At 45.6% G+C, this 24,684-nt stretch overlaps 1 protein-coding gene across 1 annotated transcript; it reads right to left on the bottom strand.

The window, feature by feature from the left end:
• Nucleotides 1-5,328: 5,328 nt before the first annotated feature.
• LOC111832760 (C-type lectin domain family 18 member A-like) lies at nucleotides 5,329-22,894 on the bottom strand. The gene is made up of 12 exons (XM_023790445.2): nucleotides 22,673-22,894; nucleotides 22,083-22,174; nucleotides 15,273-15,503; nucleotides 15,073-15,170; nucleotides 14,633-14,754; nucleotides 13,960-14,067; nucleotides 13,458-13,550; nucleotides 13,176-13,282; nucleotides 12,118-12,247; nucleotides 11,905-12,001; nucleotides 11,347-11,438; nucleotides 5,329-6,205 (listed from the first exon to the last, which is right to left on the bottom strand). Exons 1-12 carry the CDS (start codon nucleotides 22,809-22,811, stop codon nucleotides 6,168-6,170), a joined length of 1,347 nt encoding a protein of 448 aa, XP_023646213.1. The 5' UTR covers nucleotides 22,812-22,894; the 3' UTR covers nucleotides 5,329-6,167.
• Nucleotides 22,895-24,684: the final 1,790 nt, after the last annotated feature.

The raw sequence follows: 24,684 nt of genomic DNA, 5'->3' as shown, positions 1-24,684 counted from the left end.
CCTAAATATGTTTGGTTTTTTTTTGTTAGCATTTAAACACAAAATGAACAGGATAAAACAAAAAGAGCATTTTTTTCTTAATGGCTTCCAAAACGATAACGATCTTATCCCAACATTACCCCTGTCGTCCTGCCCTGATCGTCCGCTCCTTCCGTGTGCCACGCCCCCTCGTTAACCTCGTGTGGGATCCCCATGAGATCAGCTGTTTCTGGTTGTTGTCATTAATCCTCTGTATTAAGTCCGCGTTTCAGTTTGTTTCCCCAGTCCGGTCATTGGGTGCGTTCGACTTGCTTACAGCACTGGCTTAAAGCAATGCATTCTGATCTTGACGCAATGCATTATGGTTAGATGCATTGTGACCTCTCACCTGGCTGCAGAAAATGGAACCGCCTCCGTAACGACACACCTTTGCCCTTATTGGCTGAAGAGTTTAGTTACACGCATGACGTTTGTATCCCAGGCAGTTCCGATGCGTAATCTGCTATTTTTCCCAAATGTCACGTAAAGCAGTGAGAACTGATTTTCAGTTAATTTACCTGGTAAAATAAAGTTTAAATAAATGACATAAATGCTCTAATAGTACACGTAAGTTAATGGTTTATTTATTGTTAGTTACAGTAATGTTGCGCTGCTTTATTTGGTTAATCGTCCAGTCTGTGAAGAAGGCATTCAAGTAAGAATTGCATTGTAGTATGACTCATTTCCTGACGCGTACAATTTGTATTAGGTCAGCGTTCATGGTTCGACTTCTGATATTCAGATCGAGTTCTAGGTCAAACTGGTTTGTTCGACTTTCAAGAAATTCAAGTTCTAGTGAGTTCGAGAACCGAGGTACCACTGTATTATGATTTTTCTCTACACAGCTGCTCTGCATAAAGTTGCATCAGTGAGAAAATGGGTCAGAGCATTAAAACAAACAGCAGTCCACTCCAGCGCAACGCTTGCGACCTTCAGTCCTTACGCCTGCTCACCACTGCCATCGCACACTGCTGCTAATTACCGCCCAGTATGGCTCTCAGGATAGAGTGAGCAGTTCCACAAAACCCGGCGGGATCTTCTCATGCTGAGCATCCACTCAAAGCCGACGGCTGGACGCAACTAACGCCCTCTTCCAGCAGACGGGTGCAGTGATATATATCCTTGCAGGTTCTCGAGAAAGGAAAAAATAACAAAATGCATGAGGGATCATTTACAGGTTAAAACGCAAAAAGAGGCCCATACAGTAATCCTGGCCTTTGTGGCTCTATGATCCCTGGCAGATTGCTGGTAGGTGGGGGGGTGGATGGAAGATGGACCAACTGGGTCAATGAAACACAAGGGGTTACTGTCGCAGGGCGTTAAGCACCTGACATGGACACAAGCTGTGATTATTCAGCTCCTCACTCAATGGTACATCAGCAACAATCGTCCTGGGATTTGAACCAACAACCTCTAGGTACATGTCAGGAACTACTGCACTATGCAATTCCCAGTTAACAGCTCTCTCATCAAAAGCAGACAGTGAATGCTGTCATCACTGCGAAATCTGTGCACCCCTGATTTGCTTTTTTAAGTGCCCACGCTATCTCCCCTGGATCAGCACTGGCCCTCCCCCCAGTGTCTAGTAGATGCCCTCATTACCATGAAATTGTCAAACAGTCTAATCGACCACTGATTGCACTGCCGATGCACGCTGCTCATAGACCTCCATACACAAAAAGAATACCTGCAGAATAAATGAACCATTATAGAGAAGGAAGAGAACGTTCCAAAAACTGCAAGGTTATCTTCAACGGCTTCTATAATTTTCTTTCACAGTGCACCCTATTATCCTGCTGGTTACTTCTGCAAAGCAAATTATATGTTATAGCCCGTTATTCCATAATTTGAACATTTTATCAATTTTTTCCCCCCATTCTAAAATACATTATATTCCACCTGAAATCCAGGGAAGTTAAATGTATTTTAGGACTGTACAGACAGTCTGGAAAATATTCAGTGTATTCAGAAAGGGTCTGTTCCTTTTATCTTGATGCAGCCTTAAACCACAATTCTGACAGGTACATTTAATCATGACGGACCGGATCACAGAAACTGTACCCAGATCAGAGTAATCTTTATTACATTACAGTTTTTCAGCTCCAGACACTGGGAGATAGAGCGGCGGCAAATCAGATATAAATCTGAAGTAGAAATGAAGACCGTCTGAGAATCTCACGGTCGCCAGGGAGACTCTTTCGGTCCCTGAGGCCTGGAAGCTGTAGCCACAATCGGGGGTGGGGTGGGGGTTTCCTCACAGCTCGTCATGACTGAAGGTATGCAAAACCAGGCGGGGTTACACACACAGACACGTAACCCCCCATCAGTGCGTGGATTAAATAACGATACCAGGGCACTTATCTTCTCACATCCCTGCAGCCACCCCCACCCCCAAAAACAGAAAGTCATTTAGAGGCATTCAATCTCAAAGACGATTGTAATCGTTATCCCCCCCGCCCCCCCCCCAAGCCAGCAGAGAAATTGCCTTCCCGTGTGCCGTACAATGCAGCTTCCGTGTCCAACTCCATCAGCATTAGCATGACAATGGCAGTTAATTCCACCATCGCCTCCCCCAAACACAACCCCCCCCCCCCCAACCGCATTGTACTGAAATCCCCTTTTTACAGGCATCTTATCGTTGAGTGCCACAAGCAGGCCTAGACCAGCAGGAGCACACGCACACCTCCACGGACGACACGTATGTGCACATGCCAGACTCCCTGTGGTGCACATACACACGCATATGTGCAGCTGCTTTGAGTTCATTTGCCCTTCCACTTGTCCCGCCTTCCCAGACCCAACCACCTGACCCCCTGTGACCTCCTGCCTCCAGATAAAGGTAAACACCTTCGCACTGGACACAAAGTGCTTTGTTTGCACGTAAACAAAGGGGCTAATTATATTGTCATGCCAGCAGAATGGCTACACATAGCGGAACCCAGTAAGAGTGTAAAGCATGCTGGGAAATGTTTGTAAATAGCCCCTATGTGTGATATTAATACTTGCTGTGTTACCGATTATCATGCGTGCCCTCGCCTGAGTCTTGCGTGAACCCTGTCAAATCCTCGCAGGTCTCTACTTACTGTGTAAACTACCCAAAGTGTGTGTGCTTTAGTGTCCGATATCAGACCTCCTTATGTTTGTCCCTTTACGTTTTGTTTGGTACGTGCATTAGTCTTTCTAGAGCTTAATAAAAGGACATTCTTTCCTCGTTAAAAGAAGCCTCCTTGTCACCTGCTGCCATCACAATGTCTTGGTCTGCCAAACACTAAAATATATTGTGTTATTGCATGTTGGTGACCAAAGTTTCCTTGACTCAGGTGCCAAGAATTGGGCTGCAATTTTGGGCTTGAGGAGCACTCAGGCTGCTGCTTGTATACATTTGTAAGATACATATATTATCTACATTTAAAGCACAGGTCAGTGGACAGAAAGGACGATCACACACATTCCAGCAGCTCAGGGTTAAATCAGAGCTCCAACAGCTCACAGTTACCTGTGGGAACAGACACATCTAGATGTTTTTTTGATGCGTGTTGTGTCACGCTGGAACTGAGACACAGTATAAATCACGTTCATGGGTCTCCAGCCAGAGATGTTTGGGCTATTTAGTGACTTTTACTGTTTTAGTGACTTTCACTTTTAATGCTTTTCGGTATTTACTGCAGAATCGATAACGTTTGTGCCACGGTGTAACAGATTACTCTTCATAAATGAAACCTATTGATTTTCCTACCCAGTCCCACAGAGAACATGGGGTCCAGTCCCACAGAGAACATGGGGTGGGCCACTTGGTTCCTCACTGTTTACCACTGACATGTTGTGGTGATGGTTCATAACGATGCTTTTAAAATCACTAGCCAGGGTATCAATCACATACCCAGCAGGGTTTTATGGTGGGGGGGGGGGTTTTCTGGATGCCCCCCCCCCACACACACACACAAAATTTGCTATGCCCCCTCTTTATAGACAGAATAAAATAGTATTTTCTAAGAATTTCATACAACTGTGCCCAAATTTTAATGGTGACATGTTTATCTGATTAACTTAATCACTATGTGGGGGAGAGGCTGGAAGAGGTGGAGGGACAAGAAGTGAGAGAATAAGGAAGGTTGCACAGTCTGAAGATCTGAGAATTTGGGGATTTGCTTTGCCAAATAATACCTCAGAAAATACAGCTGACTGGCCAATACAAAGCAGTTCTAGCTGGAGTATAATCTTCAGTCATTTGTTATTTGGAAAACTAACTCAAAGGTGGTGATAAGGATTTATTGAGACAGCTGAAATGGGGTGGGGGGGAGAGATTACCGAAGAAGAAGTGTAATTGATTCGGGGGTGCAAAATCATCCAAATTGTGCTATTGTCTATTATCACCGGCTTACAGCAGCACCGTGAAAAACACAAAGATTTCTGCAGCGTTTGTTGAAAAACCCATTTTCTCTCTCTCTGAGAAATCACAATGGAAATGCCCAGCTTAGAATCCATTCCCGGAAAACGACGCCAGATGGACTCGGCAGGGCCCATGAAGACGAGACACACCTGTCCTCGTCTAAATCAGCGCTAACTGGTCTGCGCTGCCACACTGACATTTAACAGCCCCGCCTCCTGCGTTATGCTAATCCCTAGTTACAAGTCTGATTCTGAGCATCCCCTGGGTAATATTGGCTACTTCCTGGGTCTCCAGCACAGCCGAAATCTAAGCCTAATGTTGGTGATGACCACTCCCATTGCTCTGGTGGCCCAGAATGCACACACACACACACACACGCACACGCACACACACACACAGACCTGTACTCATATCTTTGTGGGGACCATCCATTCATTTCTATAACCACAACAATGAAAACCTTAACTCCAACCAAGACCTAACCTTAACTATAAGTAACCAAGCAAAATACAAGACTTTTGGCTTTTTAAATTTTTTGATTGCAGATTTTTATAAAATTGCAATTCCCCTTGTGGGGACCGAAAAAATGGTCCCTACAACATCAAAATAAGTTTTTTATGACATTGTGGAGATACTTGGTCCCCAGAGTGCAGTGTATATCTGATCCACACACACACGCGCACACACACACACAGACATACACACAGACACACACATACACAGACATACACAGACACACACACACAGACAGACATACACATACATACACACACGCACACAGACACACACAGACAGACATACACATACACACACACAGACATACATACACACAGACACACACAGACATACATACACACAGACACACACACACATACACATACACCCACTTGTAGACATGCATGGAAAAAGACAAGTACAGGTATTATTCTAAAATTTATTGAAATTGTTTTATGAATGAGTAAAACAGTAATCACAGCATACATTCGGTGCACAAAATAAAACATAAGTTAACTAAAAGAGCCGGTCATAAGTACATTTAATCTATGCGACAGCAATCAGCAGCTGCCTTGGCTGACCTACCTGCTCACCTCTTACCGGCATGAGTAACGCGTAAGACGGCATATTGTGACTCAGCAGGTCATCGCACACAGAACGGTGATGTTGACAGCCAGCTCTACACCTAAGCTGTCGCCTGCTGGATAAAACTGAGCTCAGGAACACAGAGGTGGCAGAAAGGGGGACGGATCCTTCAGGCTGAGGAGAGGAAGCCCCCACATTCTCAAGCCCCATTGGTGGGGGGTGGGTATCTGTTTACCAAAGACTGGTTTGGGGGAGCTGCAGCCCACAGAGGGGGTTCAGGGCCCAGAAGATGTGGCAGCATGGTTTGTGAGGTGGAAGGGCATTGTAGAGTGTCTCTGTGAGAACCAGGTCAGTACAGATTAAGGCCATGAAGAGGCAGGCGCGAAGACACAGGCTGGTGTGAGAGAGGGAGACACAGGTGCTGAGCACATATCAGCGGAAAGAGGCATGTCCTCTTCACAGAGGTCTACAGGTAACAGAAAAAAATGAAGTGTGTAGCACAGCCTGCAAACAGAGGGTGCTGTGGAGCGACGTGCGTCCCAACAGCGAGTCACTAATGCAAGAAAGACTACAAAAATATAGATTAAGCATGTGGCCGTAGGGGTGGGTGATGAATAGTCAGCATGTCCACGGAGTGGGGGGGGGGCTCAGAAAGGTTTGGTTCCAGTAGGGACTGTCCTCAGCGAGCAGAGTTCCAGAGGGCTATGTGCTCCGGACCTGGGAACACACAGAAGCGTATGGAGTCAAACTTTTTAAATATGTGATGGCACAACTGAGAGGGAGAGCAAAGGCTCAGGGAAATCCGACACGCATCATCGAGAAGGCTCAGTATCAAAGGTTCATCTTCCCTGAGGGTCTGTGAGGTGCCAATCAGGAAGAAAATCATCAAGATTGGTTCATCACAAACTGCTGGTACATGAAGAGAATATTGTATTGTATTGGGATACATGATATATTTGTTGCAGAATATTAACTGGTTTGATTCTATCACATGTTCTACTGTGACATTAACAGCAATTTTTTTTGTGGCTAATCTCTTGATCTGCAGATATACTATACACTGATCAGCCATAATATTAAAACCACCTGCTTAAATTTTGTGTAGGTGCCACCAAAACAGCTCTGGCCCATTGAGCCATGGACTCTACAAGACCTCTGAAGGTGTCCTGTGGTATCTAGCACTAAGACGTCAGCAGCAGATCTTTTAGGTCCTACAAGATGTGAGATGGGGCCTCCATGGGTCGGACTTGTTTGTTCAGCACATCTAACAGCTGCTCAAGCAGAGTGAGATCTGGGGACTTTGGAGGCCAAGTCAACACCTTGAATTCTTCTTCACATTGCCCAGAGCCTCACACTGCCTCCGCCGGCTTGCCTTCTTCCCGTAGTGTATCCTGGTACCATCTCTTCCCCAGGTAAATGACACACACGCACCCGGCCGTCCACATGATGTAACAGGAAGCGTGACTCATCAGACCAGACCTCCATCTTTTATTGCTCCATGGCCCAGTCACACATGCCCATTGTAGGCGCTTTCAGCAGTGGACAGGGGTCAGCATGGGCAATGGTCAGCATGGGCAATGGTCAGCATGGGAACTCTGACCGTTGTGGTTATGCAGCTCCATACGCAGCAAGCTGCAATGCACTGTGTGTTCTGACACCTTTCTATCATAGCCAGCATTTACTTTTTCAGCAATTTGTGCTACAGTAGCCCTCCGGTGGGTCAGACCAAATGGGCCAGCCTTTGCTCCCCACACGCACCAGTGAGACTTGGGCACCCATGACCCCGTTGCTGGTTCACCAGGTAGCCTTTCTTTGACCACTTTTGGTCGGTACTGACCACTGCATACCAGGAACTCCCCACAAGACCTGCCATTTTGCAGATGTTCTGACCCAGTCGTCTAGCCACTGCAATTTGGCCCTTGTCAAAGTCGCTCAGATCCTTACGCCTGCCCATTTTTCCTGCTTCCAACACATCAACTTCAAGTACAGACTGTGCACATGCCTAAAATATAATGGCACCTTTGACAGGTGCCACTGTAACAAGATGTTGTTCACTTCAGCTGTCCGAGGTTTTAATGTTATGGCTGATTAATGTATGGCCAAAAGTATGTGGCCACCAGCTGGTTCTGCTCTCTGAAGCCCAGGGTTTTGATATGAAGCTGGGGCGTCTCTGTTGCTATACAGTAATAACTTTTCAACTTCTGCGAACGCTGAAACATTGAGGGTGGAATTTGTGGCCATTTCGTATAGGTATTGATGTTGGGTTATTGGGTCTATTTCTATGAGTTTGTGTGGCCACTGAACTATCTCCCAGATGATTCCACTTCACAATCACTCCACTTCCAGCTATAGCAGCACAGACATTTGGTGAATTGCCAAGTTGGAAGGCGCTCACCTTTCCTGTACGACCATCCACTGGACTGAAATATTTTTTGTTGCTGGAGAATGCATCCCTGCGCCAGCGATGGGTGTAGCCAAATTAACCAGTTCCTCTAATTAACACAGTCGTGTGTCCCTTAATGATGGGGATATGCTCTGAGCAATGCAGAGATTTTGTTGCTGTGCGAACATCATAGAGTACTTACTCAAACCACGATGGTACACCCTACTACACACCTAGGCTGCAGTACGCATTTCTTTGTAAGTAGAATGAGTATACTCTAAAAGAATGATAAAAAATACAGTATTGTAAATACATAAACTGGTAACATCATTCTTTATAATCGTCATGTATTATGTACTGTACATAATCACGTACTATACTTTTACGACTGGCAGACAGTGGGTTTGCTTACACCAGCATCACCACAAACACATGACAAAAGTGTAGCACTATGACGTTACAATGGCTACGATGTTACTAAGTTATAAGAATTTTTCAGCACCGTAACAGCATCATTTTATGGGACCACCGTTGTAAATATCGTCTGTCGATGACCGAAACATCATTATCAGGCATAAGACTGTATGGGTGCCGCATTCTTTGGGCCATGTAGCATTTATGTTTAGAGGTATAGGCTTGTTGATGTTACACCAGCAAGGTCGTATACCTTGGTTTGACTTATTATGCTGTTTTTGTTTAAACGTGATCTAACTGTTGTTGTATGTTAGCAAGCAGCGGCAGCAATAGAAGCTGCACATTTCAGGACAGCGGAGTTTACCGGAACGTTCTTCACTCTCTCCACGGCACTGGCAGCTTAATGCGCGTTGTAAAGATGACACCCTGCTGGCATTTCACTTTGAAAGGCTTTGTTACATAAATAAGGAACGTTATTATAATGCAGGGCTTGTTTTTAAAGATGCAGCCGCTGGGGTTTTTTTTAGGCTACGTCAGTTTGGAAGAGTGACTGAGGCGTAGAGATATGATTAATATGCGCATCCCAGGACAGGCAATCTACTTGTTCCCCTAAATATAATCTGTCAGACCAATATGGATGCCTGGGAACCAGTCAAGCAGCCGAAATGTACAGAATGTGTGCGGTTTTCTCCCTGTATGTCCGCCCACTTTAAGAAAGTCAAGGGGCTGCACAGAGCAATAATCACAATTACAGTCATTATACATAACTGCACTGGAACAATCAGCACAAATGGAGTTAGTTACAGGCACATAAGGTACCCTCCCCCTAATAAAAACCCCTTTACACATTAACACAACACTCATAACCAATTCCCAACACATGCAGACACATACAACTGAGCCCAAGCTGCACACACAAACAGACATCCCATAAAAAATCCCATATACATCCCATATACATCCCATATACATCCAACCTCTTCCAGCCACTTATTGAATGTATTGTTGAGGCGCCTGGATGGAATTCCATTCCATTGCAGGACTCATACACACAGACAGAGAAAACACTTCTTTACACACCGTGTAGTTAGAGTATAGTCTTCCTGTTAGTGTAGTGCAAGCTAAGATCGACCTTGGGTTCCTTTAAATCAGAGCTAGATAAGATTTTAACGACTTTGAGCTATTAGTTAAGTTCTCCCCAAATGAGCTTGATGGGCCGAATGGCCTCCTAAATTTCTTATGTTCTTATGACAGTTCAGCGGTATTACAAGCAGCATGGAAGGCAATTGTATTTCTATGGACTGCAGGAGAACGTTGGTGTGCCTAGAGGTAACCGAGATGATATTCTCATGTTGTGCTTGTTTATTCATCTTGTTTGTTTGTTGCTGTCCCCATATTCTGTCTATTTAGTCCTTATAGTGTGTTTATTGGACCATCGTCTTGCGTTGGTTTGTTACTCATGACAGTTTTGTTCCACATCGTGCTGGTTAATTCTCCATGCTATGTCCATTGGTTCATCATGTTGTATATGTTTGCTCGCTATGTTATGTTTGTTGGTCCCAAACGTTGTGTTTGTTTGTTTAGTGTTCTGTGTATTAGTCCCTATGGTTGTTTGTTTGTTTGTTTGTCTGGGGTTGTGTTTGTTGGTCCCTAGCATTGTGTTTGTTTGTTCAGTGTTCTGTTTGTTGGTCCCTAATGCAGTGTATGTTTGTTGAACCCTAACATTGTATCTGTTTGGTGTTCTATTTATTGCTGCCCAACGTTGTGTTTGTTTGTTTGGTGTTCTGTTTGTTGCTCCCTCAAGTTGCGTTTTTACGGGCTTGCACAGGGAAGCAGTTCTGAACTGCAGCAGGTGAAATCGGGTTTTATGATCTCTGTTCCTCAACAGAAATAAATTGTTTCTGTCAGAAGGTTCAGGGCGATATACAGGCTTTAAAGAACAAACTCCGAAGATGTCACCCAACAGCACAACTTGCATTAATATGCTCTTTGAGATCAATGTATCACCCGCCACAACACGAGCCACAGCACCCCACATTCTTCTTCATTTCCACTGTGACATCCAACACATAGGTGTTTACAAGTTGTATTTAAATGTGATCTGTCATCATGAGGAACTGATGGCTATTGATCACAAAAGGCACGAGTGTCGCTGATTAAAAGTGAAGGTTGCCAAAGTCCTCAGAGTTTGTTTAAAGTTTAGGGGCATGTCTAAAGTGTTTCTGCTTTTTCAAAAATGGGTGTGATAAAATAGCTTCAGCAGATAGCAATGCTATACTCTCATCAATTGCCCTTGCAGGCATATGAGTTTTGTTGAGCAATATAACTACATGGGAGAAGTCCTTACTGTACTGTGGGCTCCATCAGGGTCAGTCTAACATTTGTGCAAATAGACTGGCTGCATGTTCATGTCTGACTTTTGTATTAGAGATAGTAACATCCAGGTCTTATGTGGCCCGAGTGTGTTAATTGGAAATCTAGAGTGGACCTTTATACTTTTATGGAAAGATACCAAATAAGCGAAGATGGATGGATGTGTAGCTAGATGGAAATCAGCCTTTTCAACTGTGGGCATTGTACAGAAAATGCATACACCACTAACGGAGGAGAGAAAGTTCAGGTTCAGAAGGTACAAATCCACACCAAGATTTTGTTTCAACCAACCTGTGAGTATAAAGACTCACAATCATAGAGCATTCAACTGGCTGGCTGAAACAAAATCTTGGTGTGGATTTGTACTTTCAGAACCTGAAGTTTCCACCTCTTCTCCCTTGTATTTTACACATGAATTTGATGGTGGGTTCGCTGGGATTCATGTGAAGCAAATAGTCTTAGACCAAATATTTATACAATTAAATAAATATTGCTATATGTGTACATTGTTGTTGGTTCCTGCATAGCTGTTTGGCAGTCTGCTTACCGTGTGGATGTGGCAGAGATGCACAGGCACTCTGGCTATTACTTATTTGGCAAGATTGAGAATAAAGCAAATTACTCTACCCTGCAGGCTCTTGCTGCATTGCCCTTGACAGGGGAAGAGGGAGCAGAATGGGAGGCTCACCAAACTGGCAGATGTATCTGTTGCGTGTTTTACAGCGCTGGTCGTTCCAGTTGAAAGCGCTAGAAGCTTGCATCTCGACGCAGTTCCCAAAACTGCACCCAAAGGGTGAAAGGGAGACACCAAGTGGTGAAACAAGGAAACTGTACTGAAACAAAGGCAATGTTTTCTTTGACTATGCAGTAAACTGTTCCCTGACCAGGTTATGGTACTAACATGTGATTAATGCCAGATCATATAAATAAGGCAAAAATAAAAGATGCAGCTTTTAAAGTCCATGAAAGCATGGAACCAATCATATTCATTGAAAAGGAGCTGCATAAAAGGGCTGTCACAGAAAGGAAAGTGGGGGCCCAGAGTTTGTGGGAATTTTACTCAAACAAAAATATTCTGAGGGCAGAAGGATTGATTGGTTATCTTCAGAGAGATAACCAATCAGATTGTAGAGGAGGTGGGTCTAAGTGACTAGAGGAAGCAAAACCAAGACATCTGATTAGTTGGTCCCGCCTCCTGTAGTTGCTATGTAACCTCCTATAAGTGGCCAGACCACCCCAGACTCACCCTAGGTTGTCTGGCTGCCCAAAGGCAAAGCTGGTGAAAGTCGGCTGCTCTCCAGAGTCCCAGCGGAATGAATCCTTGGACGTCTTATAGGTCAGACCTGCAGGAGAAACATTGGTGGACACGCCTATAGGAACCCCACCTTTTAGTGACAGAGAAGAGCTGACAGCAGGCACAGGGGTCTTGGTGGTTGGGGGGTTCGGAGGGGGCTCTCACCAATCCAGAAGTTGCGTGTCTCAAAGTCCATGTCAGTGACCTCGTTAGTGGTCTCCAGCTGGCTGAGGTAGAACGCCAAGATGTCCTGAACCTTCTGGTTATGGATCTGAGCCAGAATTCCTCCTTTCTCCTGTGGGGCACCGGAGATCCAGAGGAACACCCTATCCTTCAGCTTCCCCCTCCACTTCCCTCACAGACAAACATCTTATCAGACCTACTGCTCGCTGCCAAGAAGAGCTCACTGATGTGCTTGCTCCTCAGTTACTCGGCTAACATGTAATCTTTACAACGGTCTGTGTAATGCAGTACAAGTGAAGCTGAGGCACATTATTCTGGCTAAACCAGGTTAAGCTGCCAAATCTTAACCAAAACTAATTAGCTGCACCGTTCATGCATGTGATTATTGCTCTGTACAGCCCCTTTAAATGCAGAAACAAGGAACAAACACCACACACACCTTCTGTCATACATCCTACAGGATGCCAGACATTTTCCATTTGTGCCTGCACTTTACATAAAACCCCAATTAGTTCCTTGTACCAATAAATATTAATGTCCTTTAATGCTTGGGCCCACCCCTGTGATCTTGTACAAGATAAGGAACTGGATGGATGGATGGATGGATGGATAATTCATTTTGTACATCCACTAAATGTTTTTTTTCTGTAAAGCAACTTGCATTTTTAGGTACAATGAGTTACAGTGCTGTGATTATCTGAGAAGTTCCAGATTTTACCGGAACAAAATGTAGGCACGGCCCTGTTGGCTCAATGCGCCGTTATCCCTGAGTCCCAGGTTATGCCTCTGAAGCAGAATATCTGGCGCTCGACTGGTAGATAATGCAGAAAACCAGATTATAGTGTGATAATGCGGCGGGAAAATGTGTGATTAATCTCCCAGCCACCGATACTGAGTGAAAAGCCTCAGTAAATGCGAATCACTCTGACAAGTAGCTAAGTAACTGCTTAAATGGCCCTTTTTACTGGGATAAAAGACCCTGAGACGACTGTACCATTCTGACGGGGGTGGGGGGGGACCTTCCCTGGCCAGAGCCTCACCTGGCAGCGGATTTTGGCCCCATAGTAGGTGTCTGTTTCCGGGGAGACCATGAAGCAGTCTCCGTCGATACGCACCCCACAGCTGTGGAACGGAAACTGGAGCTTCTCTGGTCGGGAAGCAGCATCAGACGGCACCACCGAGGCAAAAAAAACATGGGGTGTAGCCTCTGGAGGCTGAGTGGGTGCAGCACAACATGCACCACTGTGTGCCTGATAGTGGGACTTCCAGGAAACAAGGTACCCCCCCCCGCCCCCGGCCCGCGGCCCCGGCCCGCCTGTCACCTGCACACTCTGCTCCTCCGTAGCCCACATCACAGACACAGGAACACTCCTCCTCCTTGTATCGGCCGTGTACGCACTGCACGCTGCACCGCACTGCGGCACAAACACATGCCATTACACACTGAACCAATGCCACACCAGCATCAGAGACTAAAACACTGCAGCACAGACAGGCCATCACTGGAGAGTGAACAGACACCGCAGCACAGACAAACTATCATCAGAGACAAAGCAGACAGTGCAGCACTGACGAACTGGAATACAGCAGACATACAGAAAACGTACAGACGAGCATCATCATACTCTGACACAGCGGCACGGACACACTGTCACACGCAGCGGCACGGACACACCGTCACACGCAGCGGCAACAACACACTGTCACTCGCAGCGGCACGGACACACTGTCACTCACGGCTGTAAATGCTCTCTGCTTTTGCTACACAGCATGCTTATGATTAGTACAGAACACAGACATAGAGACGCACAGACAGCCTCGTACCCTGGCAGAAGCGCCCAGTGAACCCTGCGGCGCAGTGGCACTGGCACGTGGACACGTTCAGCTGCCCGTTCTGCCCGCAGCTCATGCGACAGGGATTCCGGGGAGTCTCTGAAAAACAACGTCACATGACGCAGCAGCCCTTCAAAGGGCTGTGGACCCAGCATATCTGTGGGTACGTCAGCTGTTACAGTCTGTGATGATAAAATCACACTTTATATCTTTATAAAATCCTTACACTTGAATCACTGAATGCATCTGAGGGGGGGGGGGGATTACAGGGGGACATAAGGGCGTTGTTTGCTTTTGAAAAACTTTTTTTTTTCTCTAAATTGTGGAAGTCTGCTCACCTAACAACACACTTCTTTGCGATGTGTGTTAATATTTGGCTAATGATATTTGGGTATAGTTTGCCATGCCTAAAAAAAAAAGATTTAAAGCTTTTATTGCTAAAGTTTTATGGTTCACATTACATAATTTGTATGTAATTTTCTCGTGATTGTTCATCACCGCAGTTCTAATGACGCTCCAAACAAAGTCCATGCTTTTGTACTTAATGGAGCCATTACTGTGTGTGGTGACAAGGCTACCACACCCATAAAAATCCAAACCCATAAAAAAAAGCATTTTAAAAATACGTTGTGTGAGACCATCACGGGTGCATGGGGGGGCTCACCACACAGGCCCCCCACGTGATCCCAGAGGCGGAAGCAGCCGGACATGTCGGAGGTGCAGAGCGAGCAGTAGGAACCCGCCTTGTAGGGCAGCACCATCATCCCGTTGGCCTCCCAGTTCCCCCTGCGCACAGGACAGTGACATGCCGGGTCACATCAGCACCAGCCAGACCCCAAGTCTGTCAGAACAGGTCACTGCGGACAATCCCACACACATTCTGGAGGCTGAAACTTCAGTTCGCTCTAAACACACTTTAATTCATTACTTCTAAAAGCCAATTAACAATTTATGAATGTAAACTAGTCTTGGATAAAATAAGTGTTATTTAAATAACTGTAAAATGCAGTGCACAGATCCAAACGCTAATGGAACATTCCTCAGAACTGGACGGCAAGTTATGGGACGACTGGGGAGTGTTTGATGTCCAGGGCGGCCTCTCACCCGGGCGAATAGGCGCAGACAAACAGCTCCCACTGAGAGGACCCGCTGGCACACAGGCACTGGGCACAGCCCACCTGGCTGGACGTGGCCCATACGAGCTGCGGGAACCAGGAGGGCACAGGCGGAGGGTTTTATTTCGGTCATGGCACAGTGTGCCGACTGCAGTGACGGTCAGGGCTGCAGCCGCCGGTGCTGATCACCTGCGTATAGTGCCTGCAGGTGCGGTTCTCCTGACACTGGCCACTCAGGTAGTTGTAGTCCTGCCCCTCCTGGAACCAAGAGTCAATGACCTCAGAGAAGGAGGCGGCCCCAGGGGCGGAGCGTTGGGCATTCCAGCCCACGTGATTGGGCATTGGGTCCCGGTGGGCAGGGTCTGGGTGGCAGGATTCTGCCCTCTCCTGGGCAAGCAGGGCCAGCTTCTCGCTCCACTCCTAGGGGTTGGGGGCACAGGGTGGGGGTAGGAGGGTGGTGGGGTCCCAATCAGAAAACAGCAAAGTACGTTACGGGTGGGTGCTCCTGACAGGGGCTGCGGACGGACGCTTACAGAGAGTCCCGCGGCCTGGCATCGGCACCGAGGAGCCTGTTTCCCTCCTCTGAGTGTCAGACTCGCCCCTTTGTGCCACCCAGGGAGACCCTGAGCACAGCTTTCTGGTACGACCTACTTAGCGTGACTGTCCGGTCCGTGGGAAACTAGGAAATGTCAGGATGTCAGGAACGAAACCACACAACATTTCCACACATGCCTGTAAACCATGGAATTTCTGTCTGGCAAGCAGAGCTGCATAATGTTGGCTCCAGAGAATCCCTGAGTCAGTGAGGGCTCGAGTCTGTGTCTGACATTGGAGAGCGGGACACACAGGCCATCCCACTATCGCATAACAGCCCCCCCTCCCTTCAGAGAGCCCCCTGGAAGCCTCAGGTGACCTATGTCACTTTTATTCGACTCAGCCCAAATTAGCCGGTAATGTGCAGGGAGACAGAAGTGCGAGATGATAGCCGGCGAACTCGCTCTCAGGTGCTGGGAACCTGCTAGTCCTGCCAAGAGGACCAGAACATGGGCCAACAGCAGCTGCTCCCAGCATGGAGACGCGGGCGGGCCGGGGGCCGGGGGTGTGGGCAGCTGAGCATCGCCTGGGATAGCAGGTCGGGCCGAGGAGAAACGCATTTCAATTATCTCCAGGGCGATGAGGAGATACAGGATCAGATTAGCCGGACCATTAGCACCCCAGTGACGGTGTGCCTTCCCAGGCTGTGCCGTGCAGAGCGCACTGCGAGCCGCCGGCTAAGTGATGCATTAGCAGGCCGCTTCCGTGACGAGGGTGAAACAATGGAAAGTCTGTTTAAACCTTTGCCTTTTTTCCTTGGCGCATGAAACGCCGCCGATTCGAAAGGAAGCACTCAGAAGAGTGACGGAGAATGTAAACAAATTTTTTTTTTTTTGCTACCCTTCACGCATGAAGACCGCACGAAGCAGAACGCGGGTAGGATCCGCCCTCCATCAGTCACGGGCGACTGGGTCCAGCGGTACACGTGTGCGAGACATGCTGATCAGGACGCGCTAACTCATCTGAATCGTACAACAGCACAGCACCGCATTCGCTGGGCCTGCCGCAGGGCCAAGAGGTGTGAACCAGCACCGGCTACGGTCATAGCAGCCCTCAAGATTATGGCAGGATTCCAGCTGGCTATGACTCAACCCCACTAACAGAAACATGAAGCAACTAAGACTTACAAGAATGCTGAAAAACTGAGGCTACCAACCCAAACACTGACACTAGCGGCAGCGAATGAAGGTTCAGAAAGTGTCAACATGACGACACCCTTGAACCATCACTGCCGATCCAGACTGGCCACGCCGTGGTGTCTTTGAGACCACTGAGCATGAGAGACCTGCTACGCGTTGCCATGGAAATTCCCTTCAACCGTCACTAATGTGGCGGGGAACTGCACCAAACTCCCTTGCGGAGCATTCTCCAGGGGAAGTGGGATGTCGGCAGAGATGCCTGGAGAGTCACACAAGTCATCAGACTGCACTGCGTGCAGTGGTACCGGTGACCTGAGGACACCGTGAGCCGCCCTCCTTTCCGGCTTTCTCCCTGTTCACACTGGACAATCTGCTCCGTCCTCATGCCCAACACCGGTGTGATGTCACAGGTCGGGCCGCTGTAGTTGTGCCGGCTGGTCGTACCGTCCCGCTCTCAGCACTTCATCTGGCTTCTCCTGGACTTTCTCAGAACCATCCAGTGACAGGTCCCCCCTCATATTTAATGACCCCCCTCCCTAAATCTCTCCAAGCCTGGTATTTTAGCCTGCCTATTCCAAACACACAAAGCAAAGATTACACCCATTTAACTCAACATACTGCCCTAAAAGCTAAAGTTGAACTTCACTTAAGAATGACACAGAACATTGCTGAAGGTTCATATACAGTTTGCCTGTTTGCCCAAAAGAAAATATTACACTGGCATTATTGAGATTATTAAAACATACACATAAGATCACCACTGATGACAATGACAATAATGGCTCTTCATTTGGACACGGGAACTTGGCAATGTCACTGGCATTGGAATGCCTTTCAATGCAGCAAATGTGTTCTACAACATCGATTGTCTAATTACTTTTTACGAAAACCAGCAGAATAGTTTAAGAAAACACATTCTTTCATCATAAAAGAAAGCGAAAATACATGCAGGAGTAGAAGATCAGAGAGAGAGAGAGAGAGAGAGAGAGCGTGGCAGCAACATTCTGGAGATGAAAAGACGGAAAGGTGATTAACCAGGGGGTGAAGAAGTGATTCTGTTCCCTTGGTAACATTTACCTATTAAAAACATGAATGCCGCCATGCATCTACTGGTCAGCTTGATCTGTTTGCTGTACTCATGTTCAGTATCAGCTCTTTATTTCTGAAACGGCAGGAGATGAGAGAATGAACTAAGAAGCTGCTTTCAGCTGCCAGCTCAGAGGAACCAGGCCTGGGACGGGCACCACTGAGTCAGGACACATGGCTGGTTAGACATGGCTGGCCTGTATGGTTTAAAGGAAGCTGTCTGATACCAGGGACAGGAAGTCTTCTGCAAGTAAAGCAGAAGAGCATCTTCTATACCCTCAGAGCCTACAGGCAGAGCATATTTCCTCAGTCCAATAAATGGGGTCGGGTTCAATGAAACCAGCGATGTTTAATACCCATTTACGCATTTCTGCTAAAGATGCTAGTTCAGATTCTGAGGTATTGATGGCAATACTCTCTGTTGGCATTTAAACCGTCCACCACTGGGTCTGAAACCTTCTCCCTTATTATCATGTCATTCATCTCCTTGCTTGCATCCCTATAGACTTGTGGCGCTTGAATCACACTGCTAAACTATTTACACATTACAGATGCGGTCAGCGTGATATTTACTGTAGTAATACAGGCAAAATATGTAATATCATCAAGGGGATAGCTGAAATGTCGGGACCAGAGCTCACACCTGCTCAGACAAAGGACAGTGTGTCAGCAGAGATGCTGTCCTTCACATATATTGCACAGTGACACCATGGTCTCACTTTTAAGAACAATAAGAGAGCTCCTCGCTGTATATTGAACTCTGCGTACATCAGAAGAATAACCCAAGTCTCTCCATCCCTTTGAAGTTTGAGTGCCAAGCATTCAAAGGACACAAGTCACCCTTTCCTCTGACATGCTCTTTGTAAGAACCGTGAGACAAATCGCTAGAAGAGAAATCAGTCAAAAGACAGCTGTTTTTTTTTTTTTTTAAATGAACGCCATCATTTTTATCTCATGAAAGGAGGGATGTGGCGAGAACTCTGATATCCTTAATGGTTTTACAGACAGGCGGAGCATGGTGTATGTCAGCGTAAGATCATCAAACGCAGACGGCCTGCAGCGCTTTACATCGCCAACACTTCAACCACGCATTTAATCTCGCCAACGATTCCACACGGCCACTTGCTTTAATGCACACTTCGAAGTTACTCCTAATTGTCCCATTTTATCAGTTTCATAGCAGCTCCCAGAGTGAAATACAAACTCCATAGACTCTATTATGGCTCATTTTCTTTTCTTGTTCCCTTGGATCCATGGTATAAATTGTGATGGTCTGACACGGAGCACAGAAATCTTGCCTGGCAAGGAGCCTTTTGGATTTAAGTTTAGCCGGCAGTGTACACTCACTGGTCACTTTATTAGGTGTGCGTAGCTCGTACCCAGCAGGACCCAGTGTTGGGAGGCATTTCATTTCAACGTTTCAAGCATGGTCCGTCGAATGCATCTTAACAAGACGGGCCCATGAAGTCATTTAATGATTTGCGGTTCATTTTGCATTTAATGACTTGTAGGTCATTTTTCTGTGATTTTTCATCAACGTATTCTTAATGATGGGGCCCAATATTTCAAGAGTAAAGTGAAGCCTTTCTACATGCCACTGTTGTACTGAGGTGGTCCTGCACAGCCATTCTCCTCTGATTAACAAGATCTTTTTGCTTATGGGAGTTTTACTTACACAAAAATGTTCTGAGGGCACAACACAAAATGATTGGTTCAGAGAGATGACCAGTCACATTGTAGAGGAGGTGGGCCCAAGCAACAAGGTGGAACCAATCAATTAGATGTCTTGCTCCCGCCTCCTCTAGTTGCTTAGACCCAACTCCTACAATCTGATTGGTTATCTCTCTGAACCAATCGTTTATCGTTCTGCCCTTAAAACATTTTTGTGTAAACAAACAAAAAAAAAAAAACAAGCAATATTTTTGCACGAAGAAATGGCACTGACTGCATGTTCTTTGCTCATACTGTTCTCTATAAACTCCAGGTATGGTACTGGGCGAGGATCCCAGCAGACTGGCTTTTCTTGAGACACAGGAACCATGTCTGGCACCAACAATCACACCATGCTTAGACCATGCATCTTAGCCATTCAAATGACTTCCCACACAGTAACTGAACCGGTCTGACCCTGACTGAGTGCCGTACGTGTTAAGTTGCATGCACATGATTCACTGTTTGGAGAAGCAGGTAGTTTGAATTAGCAGGTAGGCGTCCCCAGTAGGGCAGCCCCGCGTGGATACCAATAAAATCAAGGAAAGCTGAAAGCTGTTTGGCTCCACTGATACTTTACAGTGTTGGATGCTGTCGGGGATGATAACGTGCCCTAAATGTGCCCTTGAAATAATCCCAACAATTGATGCTTATTAACAATACATGCAGTGTAGCTGTTCATACAATAAAACTCATTATAATAATGAACAACGCAAACAATCTGGCAAAAAAATATAGACATCTCAATGCGACATTAAATTTCATCCAAAAATGCATCATTGATGACCAATCACATTTTAAATGACTGAACTCAAAGATTTCATTTTTGTGGTTTTGTAACTCATTGTCTGTATAATTTCTGCTTTGGTGCCGGAGTGGTGACCCCCCCAGCAAGGCAGGGCCAGGCGATGGACTCTCCTTTTCCTGTGAATTTATATTCTTACTCCACCCATGATCCAGCCGAAGTTCAGCGCTGCCTTGAGTGAGGAGGCTGGCCTATTAAAGCCGTGGGTCGGCTTATTGCGGATTCTCTGTCCACGTGAAACTCAGCACTCTGCTATGAAGGGGATGCACGCTTAATCTCACGTTTCCCTGCTGGCAGCACCGCTGATCCACCAATCATTTATATGCCGCTCGAGACGCACAGTCACCGCTGCAGCCAGATTTCTTTCCACAAATAGCATTTCCAAAGCTGAAAAAACACGGCTGCATTTCTGCAGATGTATTAAGCTACTAATAAGATTTCAGCACTTGAACCACTAACCTGTCTTTCTGTGCAGCCTGCAACTTTGCTTTGGCAGTGCTAACATCTTACAACCAACTCCATCATTTGAAATATTTTAAGGAAATTTAAATACTAGCATGTCGATGAACCATAATATTTCCAGGAGTGATGAAAAACTGGACATGTCTCAAAGCGGTGTAAATTCCACCAAAGGAAATGCTCTGATTTAACTTAAAATTGCTAAATCACTTCAGAAAAGACCACCTTCTTTTTTTACTAATAAATAAAATGCCACTAAAAACAAAAAAGGTAAACTATTACAACTGCTTTCAGTAAAGATTTATTTAAGATAAGTACAACAAAACGACCATGATTATAACATCAGAACACAGAAAAGGACGGTGGACATTAAACTCACACGATTCTAACACACGCTTGCTGTGCTTGCCAATCCAGTTCCTAGCGATTCCCTTACATCTTATGTATTTAAATCATCCTGCATTTTCAGTCACACTGAACAGGACCCCCCACCCCACCCCCAAGCCCCAAGGTTAGTGATTGGATTGTCTTTCAGCCTTCAAATAATTTAGACCTGAAATTCTGTACGGGAGATGGACTTTTACCAAAGTAATCAAGCAAAAATTAACGCAGAACAAAATCCAGCACCCTCTGGCTCCCCAGTGGACTGGAATTCCTTAAATAATTACGCTTGACTCAAGTTACTGAAATTTCATTTAAACTTAACATATATTTATGCGTACTAACTTTTCACGGTCAGAAGTGCATGTGCGCTGAAAGAAAGTTCAGATTTGCCTATAAGTTTAACTTTGTTTGTGCCCCTGATTTTAAGTGAAGAACCAATAATTGAGATTTGACAAAACAGCCATCATCCATCCATCTTATAACCACTTATCCTGGTCTAGGGTGCTGGGGGAACATATAAGCGTGTCTTGTTTTAAGGCTGTTTACCTTACATATGCTTTTAAATATGCCTGATATCAGGGACAAATATTTTGGGTAAATTATGATGAAAGGTTAACCACTATCACCAGTACCATTTACCCATAATTCTTCAAGTGGCAGGCATGTTACAAATGGTATCTTAGTGTCAAAAGCTATTTAAAAAGAAAAAAATGGAATGGAATTGCAGTATTGCGTAAGTTTCTTCCACTAATTGGCAAATATTTGGCTCGACAGACGGAGATTCCTTCATCTAAGGAATGAAAATAAAGGCAGGTGACCAACCATTTTTTGCATGTTTGCAGCCATAGGGGTGACCCGTGTCCTCAGCCGATTGTGCTGCGTTACAATCTGATAATGGTTCCTCAGTCCCAGCCCTAAAATAAAAGAAGGCGCGCGATTATTTTACCACTGGAAGGGATCCCCATGGTAACGGAATGTAGGGGGTTATTGGGGAGGAGGAAGAGGGGTGGGGGCATAACCAATTATGTATGAACTCATCAGAACATTGCAAATAAGGAGTAAATACGGTCTTTAATCTTTTATCATGTTGCCAGGGATTTCAAAGCAAAGACTGAAGGCAAATAACCATTATAAAATATCCATTTAACATTAATTTTAATATAAATTCATTATAATAAAAAGTAAGCCTAACAAAATAGTTTTAGAGACTAAAGCAAGTTTGGGGCATTCTTCCAGTTGCGGTCAGTATTTAAATTTAGTAAAGACATATTTCTAGCCAGTGAAATCTGTGAGCGAAAGCAGCCAAACTTTTTCTCTATTTAGAAACCGCAACGTCTCTCTGCCCAGCTTGCATTAAGGCTCCCCCGCCGTTAAAATGCAACGGTGCTGAAAGCAAGTGTTTTCTTTCTTACCCATGGCAGGTGGGTTCGAGCTAACTCGTTTCTCCCTCAAAATCCAGTTTCCCCGAGAAAACGACACTGGAAGAGTCACAATGAGAAGGAGAAGTAAGTACCCCGAATCCCGGCGAACTCCCATTACTGAGGCGGACATTACCACCAGCTACGACTTGTACGCGCAGTTGTGACACACCGCCTCCGCCGCCGTTGTCTCCCAGCCAATCCATCGACTCCCACTCAGTCACCCGCACGCATTTGGCCCGGCCCGCTTCATTATTCAGCTTCAAGAGGCTGACTGACATTGGTTACCCGCAAACCCTCACTGTACAGCCGCCGCAACAATAAGCATCGCTCTGGATTGTCTGCAAAAACAATGATGCCCTTGAGACTTAAATCCGGCTTTATGCTATTTTTCAATTTCGAGCAATATAAAACGTGGAATTTTAATCTAAAAATAATTTTGGTCTATCTTTATGGCGGTATATTTGTTAATTGGTTATTGTTGATAATGTCCATCTACATAATCATTTAATCTTTTTCGTTTCAATGATTAAAGTCAAAACATTATTGGCTTATAACATTATAAAAGAGATCTGAAAAAGCTATTCAAGTGACTGCTTGTGGAAGCATGGAAATCATTCCCACCAGACACAATGTGATATATAGCATGCTGTGGGATATAGCATATAAAGAACACTGTCCCATTGTGCCATACAGTCAGTATAGACAACCTGGTGTGGAATATAGCGTATGAAGAACAGACTACCAGGATGCAATTCATTTTCAAGGGTCCTATGCAAAAACCACTTGCGTTACTTGGTGAATGTTAAAATCAGACGGACGCCCTTTAACCAGTGGATGATGGACTATTGTGGTGTCATGAAAAACCATGATTGCAACGAACCTGTGTGAATATTCATTAATCAATTATGAGCTGATTCATTTTTTGCTGAGAGACTGAACAAATTGACTGATTCAAACAGATCAAACTTTTTTTGTAAATTTTGACTAATTTTGACTGTTTTATTGGTCAAGTTTGGCTGTTTGTTTGTAAATTACTTGAGCTTTCAGATGTTGACTATGCCTTTGGTTCGGCAGCCACTGGGGAAGTTAAAGGCCAACTGAGAGCAAAGACACAACAGCCAACTTTTGCATCTTGAGTACTGAGAAATGCAATCCAGGCCTCAACACGTACAACAGTAAGGAGCGAGAAATGGCAGAATCCATCACCTATCTTTGGGGGGGGGGGTGTGGAGCATATTGTAATAGGCTTAGAGCACATGGACACCCTACATGAACCCGTCACTGGGACAGAACAGGCTTGCACATTACGAGAGGCACCAATTCCAAGGAATGAATGTGAAATGTGCGGAAGCTAGAGAATCCCAAAAGGAACCATGCTGCACAAGCTGCCCCCCCGCCCCCGCCCTGCGAACTCCACATACACATGGGCTGGGATGAGAACCATTCCCACAACCCTGTCAGTCTGCAGTGCTACTTGCTGAGTCACCACACTGCAGTATGTAATAGAGGTAGCTGCCCCATGCAGGGAGGGGAGGTAGCTCCTCCGCTGTTACTAAAATTTTATTGTCATTTAAAAACACATTTCCTCTCTTCTCAGAAAAACTGACTATTGTGATATTATAACATGTATTATCTTCTGACCTCTTCATTTTTTTGGAGTAGCTAATATGAAGACGTCCTGGTGGGGCCACCCAGACTGTGGGCTGCTCACGAAGGCCAGGAAACACAATATCTTATATTTTATAACACTATAACTTGCTCAGTGATTCTCAGACTGTGGTGTTCATGATCCTGCCTGACTGTGGATTGAATATCGTGTGTGACACTCCCATGTTGGAACACAGTCCCCCTACAGCTCTGGTCATTTCTGAAGCTTTGATATCGATTGAGAGCAGCGCCTCTAAGCTTCACGTAATAAACACAAAGGCATTCCCTATTTGGTACGCTACGGCTGACAAAACAGAGAGAATTGCGAACCAGTTCTGCTTTCAATTAAGGCAGAT

The sequence above is a fragment of the Paramormyrops kingsleyae genome, chromosome 11 (assembly GCF_048594095.1).
Source record: "Paramormyrops kingsleyae isolate MSU_618 chromosome 11, PKINGS_0.4, whole genome shotgun sequence".
Classification (NCBI taxonomy): Eukaryota; Metazoa; Chordata; class Actinopteri; order Osteoglossiformes; family Mormyridae; genus Paramormyrops; species Paramormyrops kingsleyae.
Note: the sequence above shows the minus strand (reverse complement) of the source record. Positions and strands in the feature narration are given on the sequence as shown.

Excerpts from the sequence above, each read along its gene's own strand:
- LOC111832760 (XM_023790445.2), bottom strand. The coding sequence starts at position 22,811 with ATGTCCGCCTCAGTAATGGGAGTTCGCCGGGATTCGGGGTACTTACTT. Across the intron at positions 13,551-13,959 it reads CACTGGGCGCTTCTGCCAGG|TGCGGTGCAGCGTGCAGTGC; the intron begins GTACGAGGCTGT and ends TTTGTGCCGCAG. Across the intron at positions 13,283-13,457 it reads CGGAGGAGCAGAGTGTGCAG|AGAAGCTCCAGTTTCCGTTC; the intron begins GTGACAGGCGGG and ends CTTCCCGACCAG.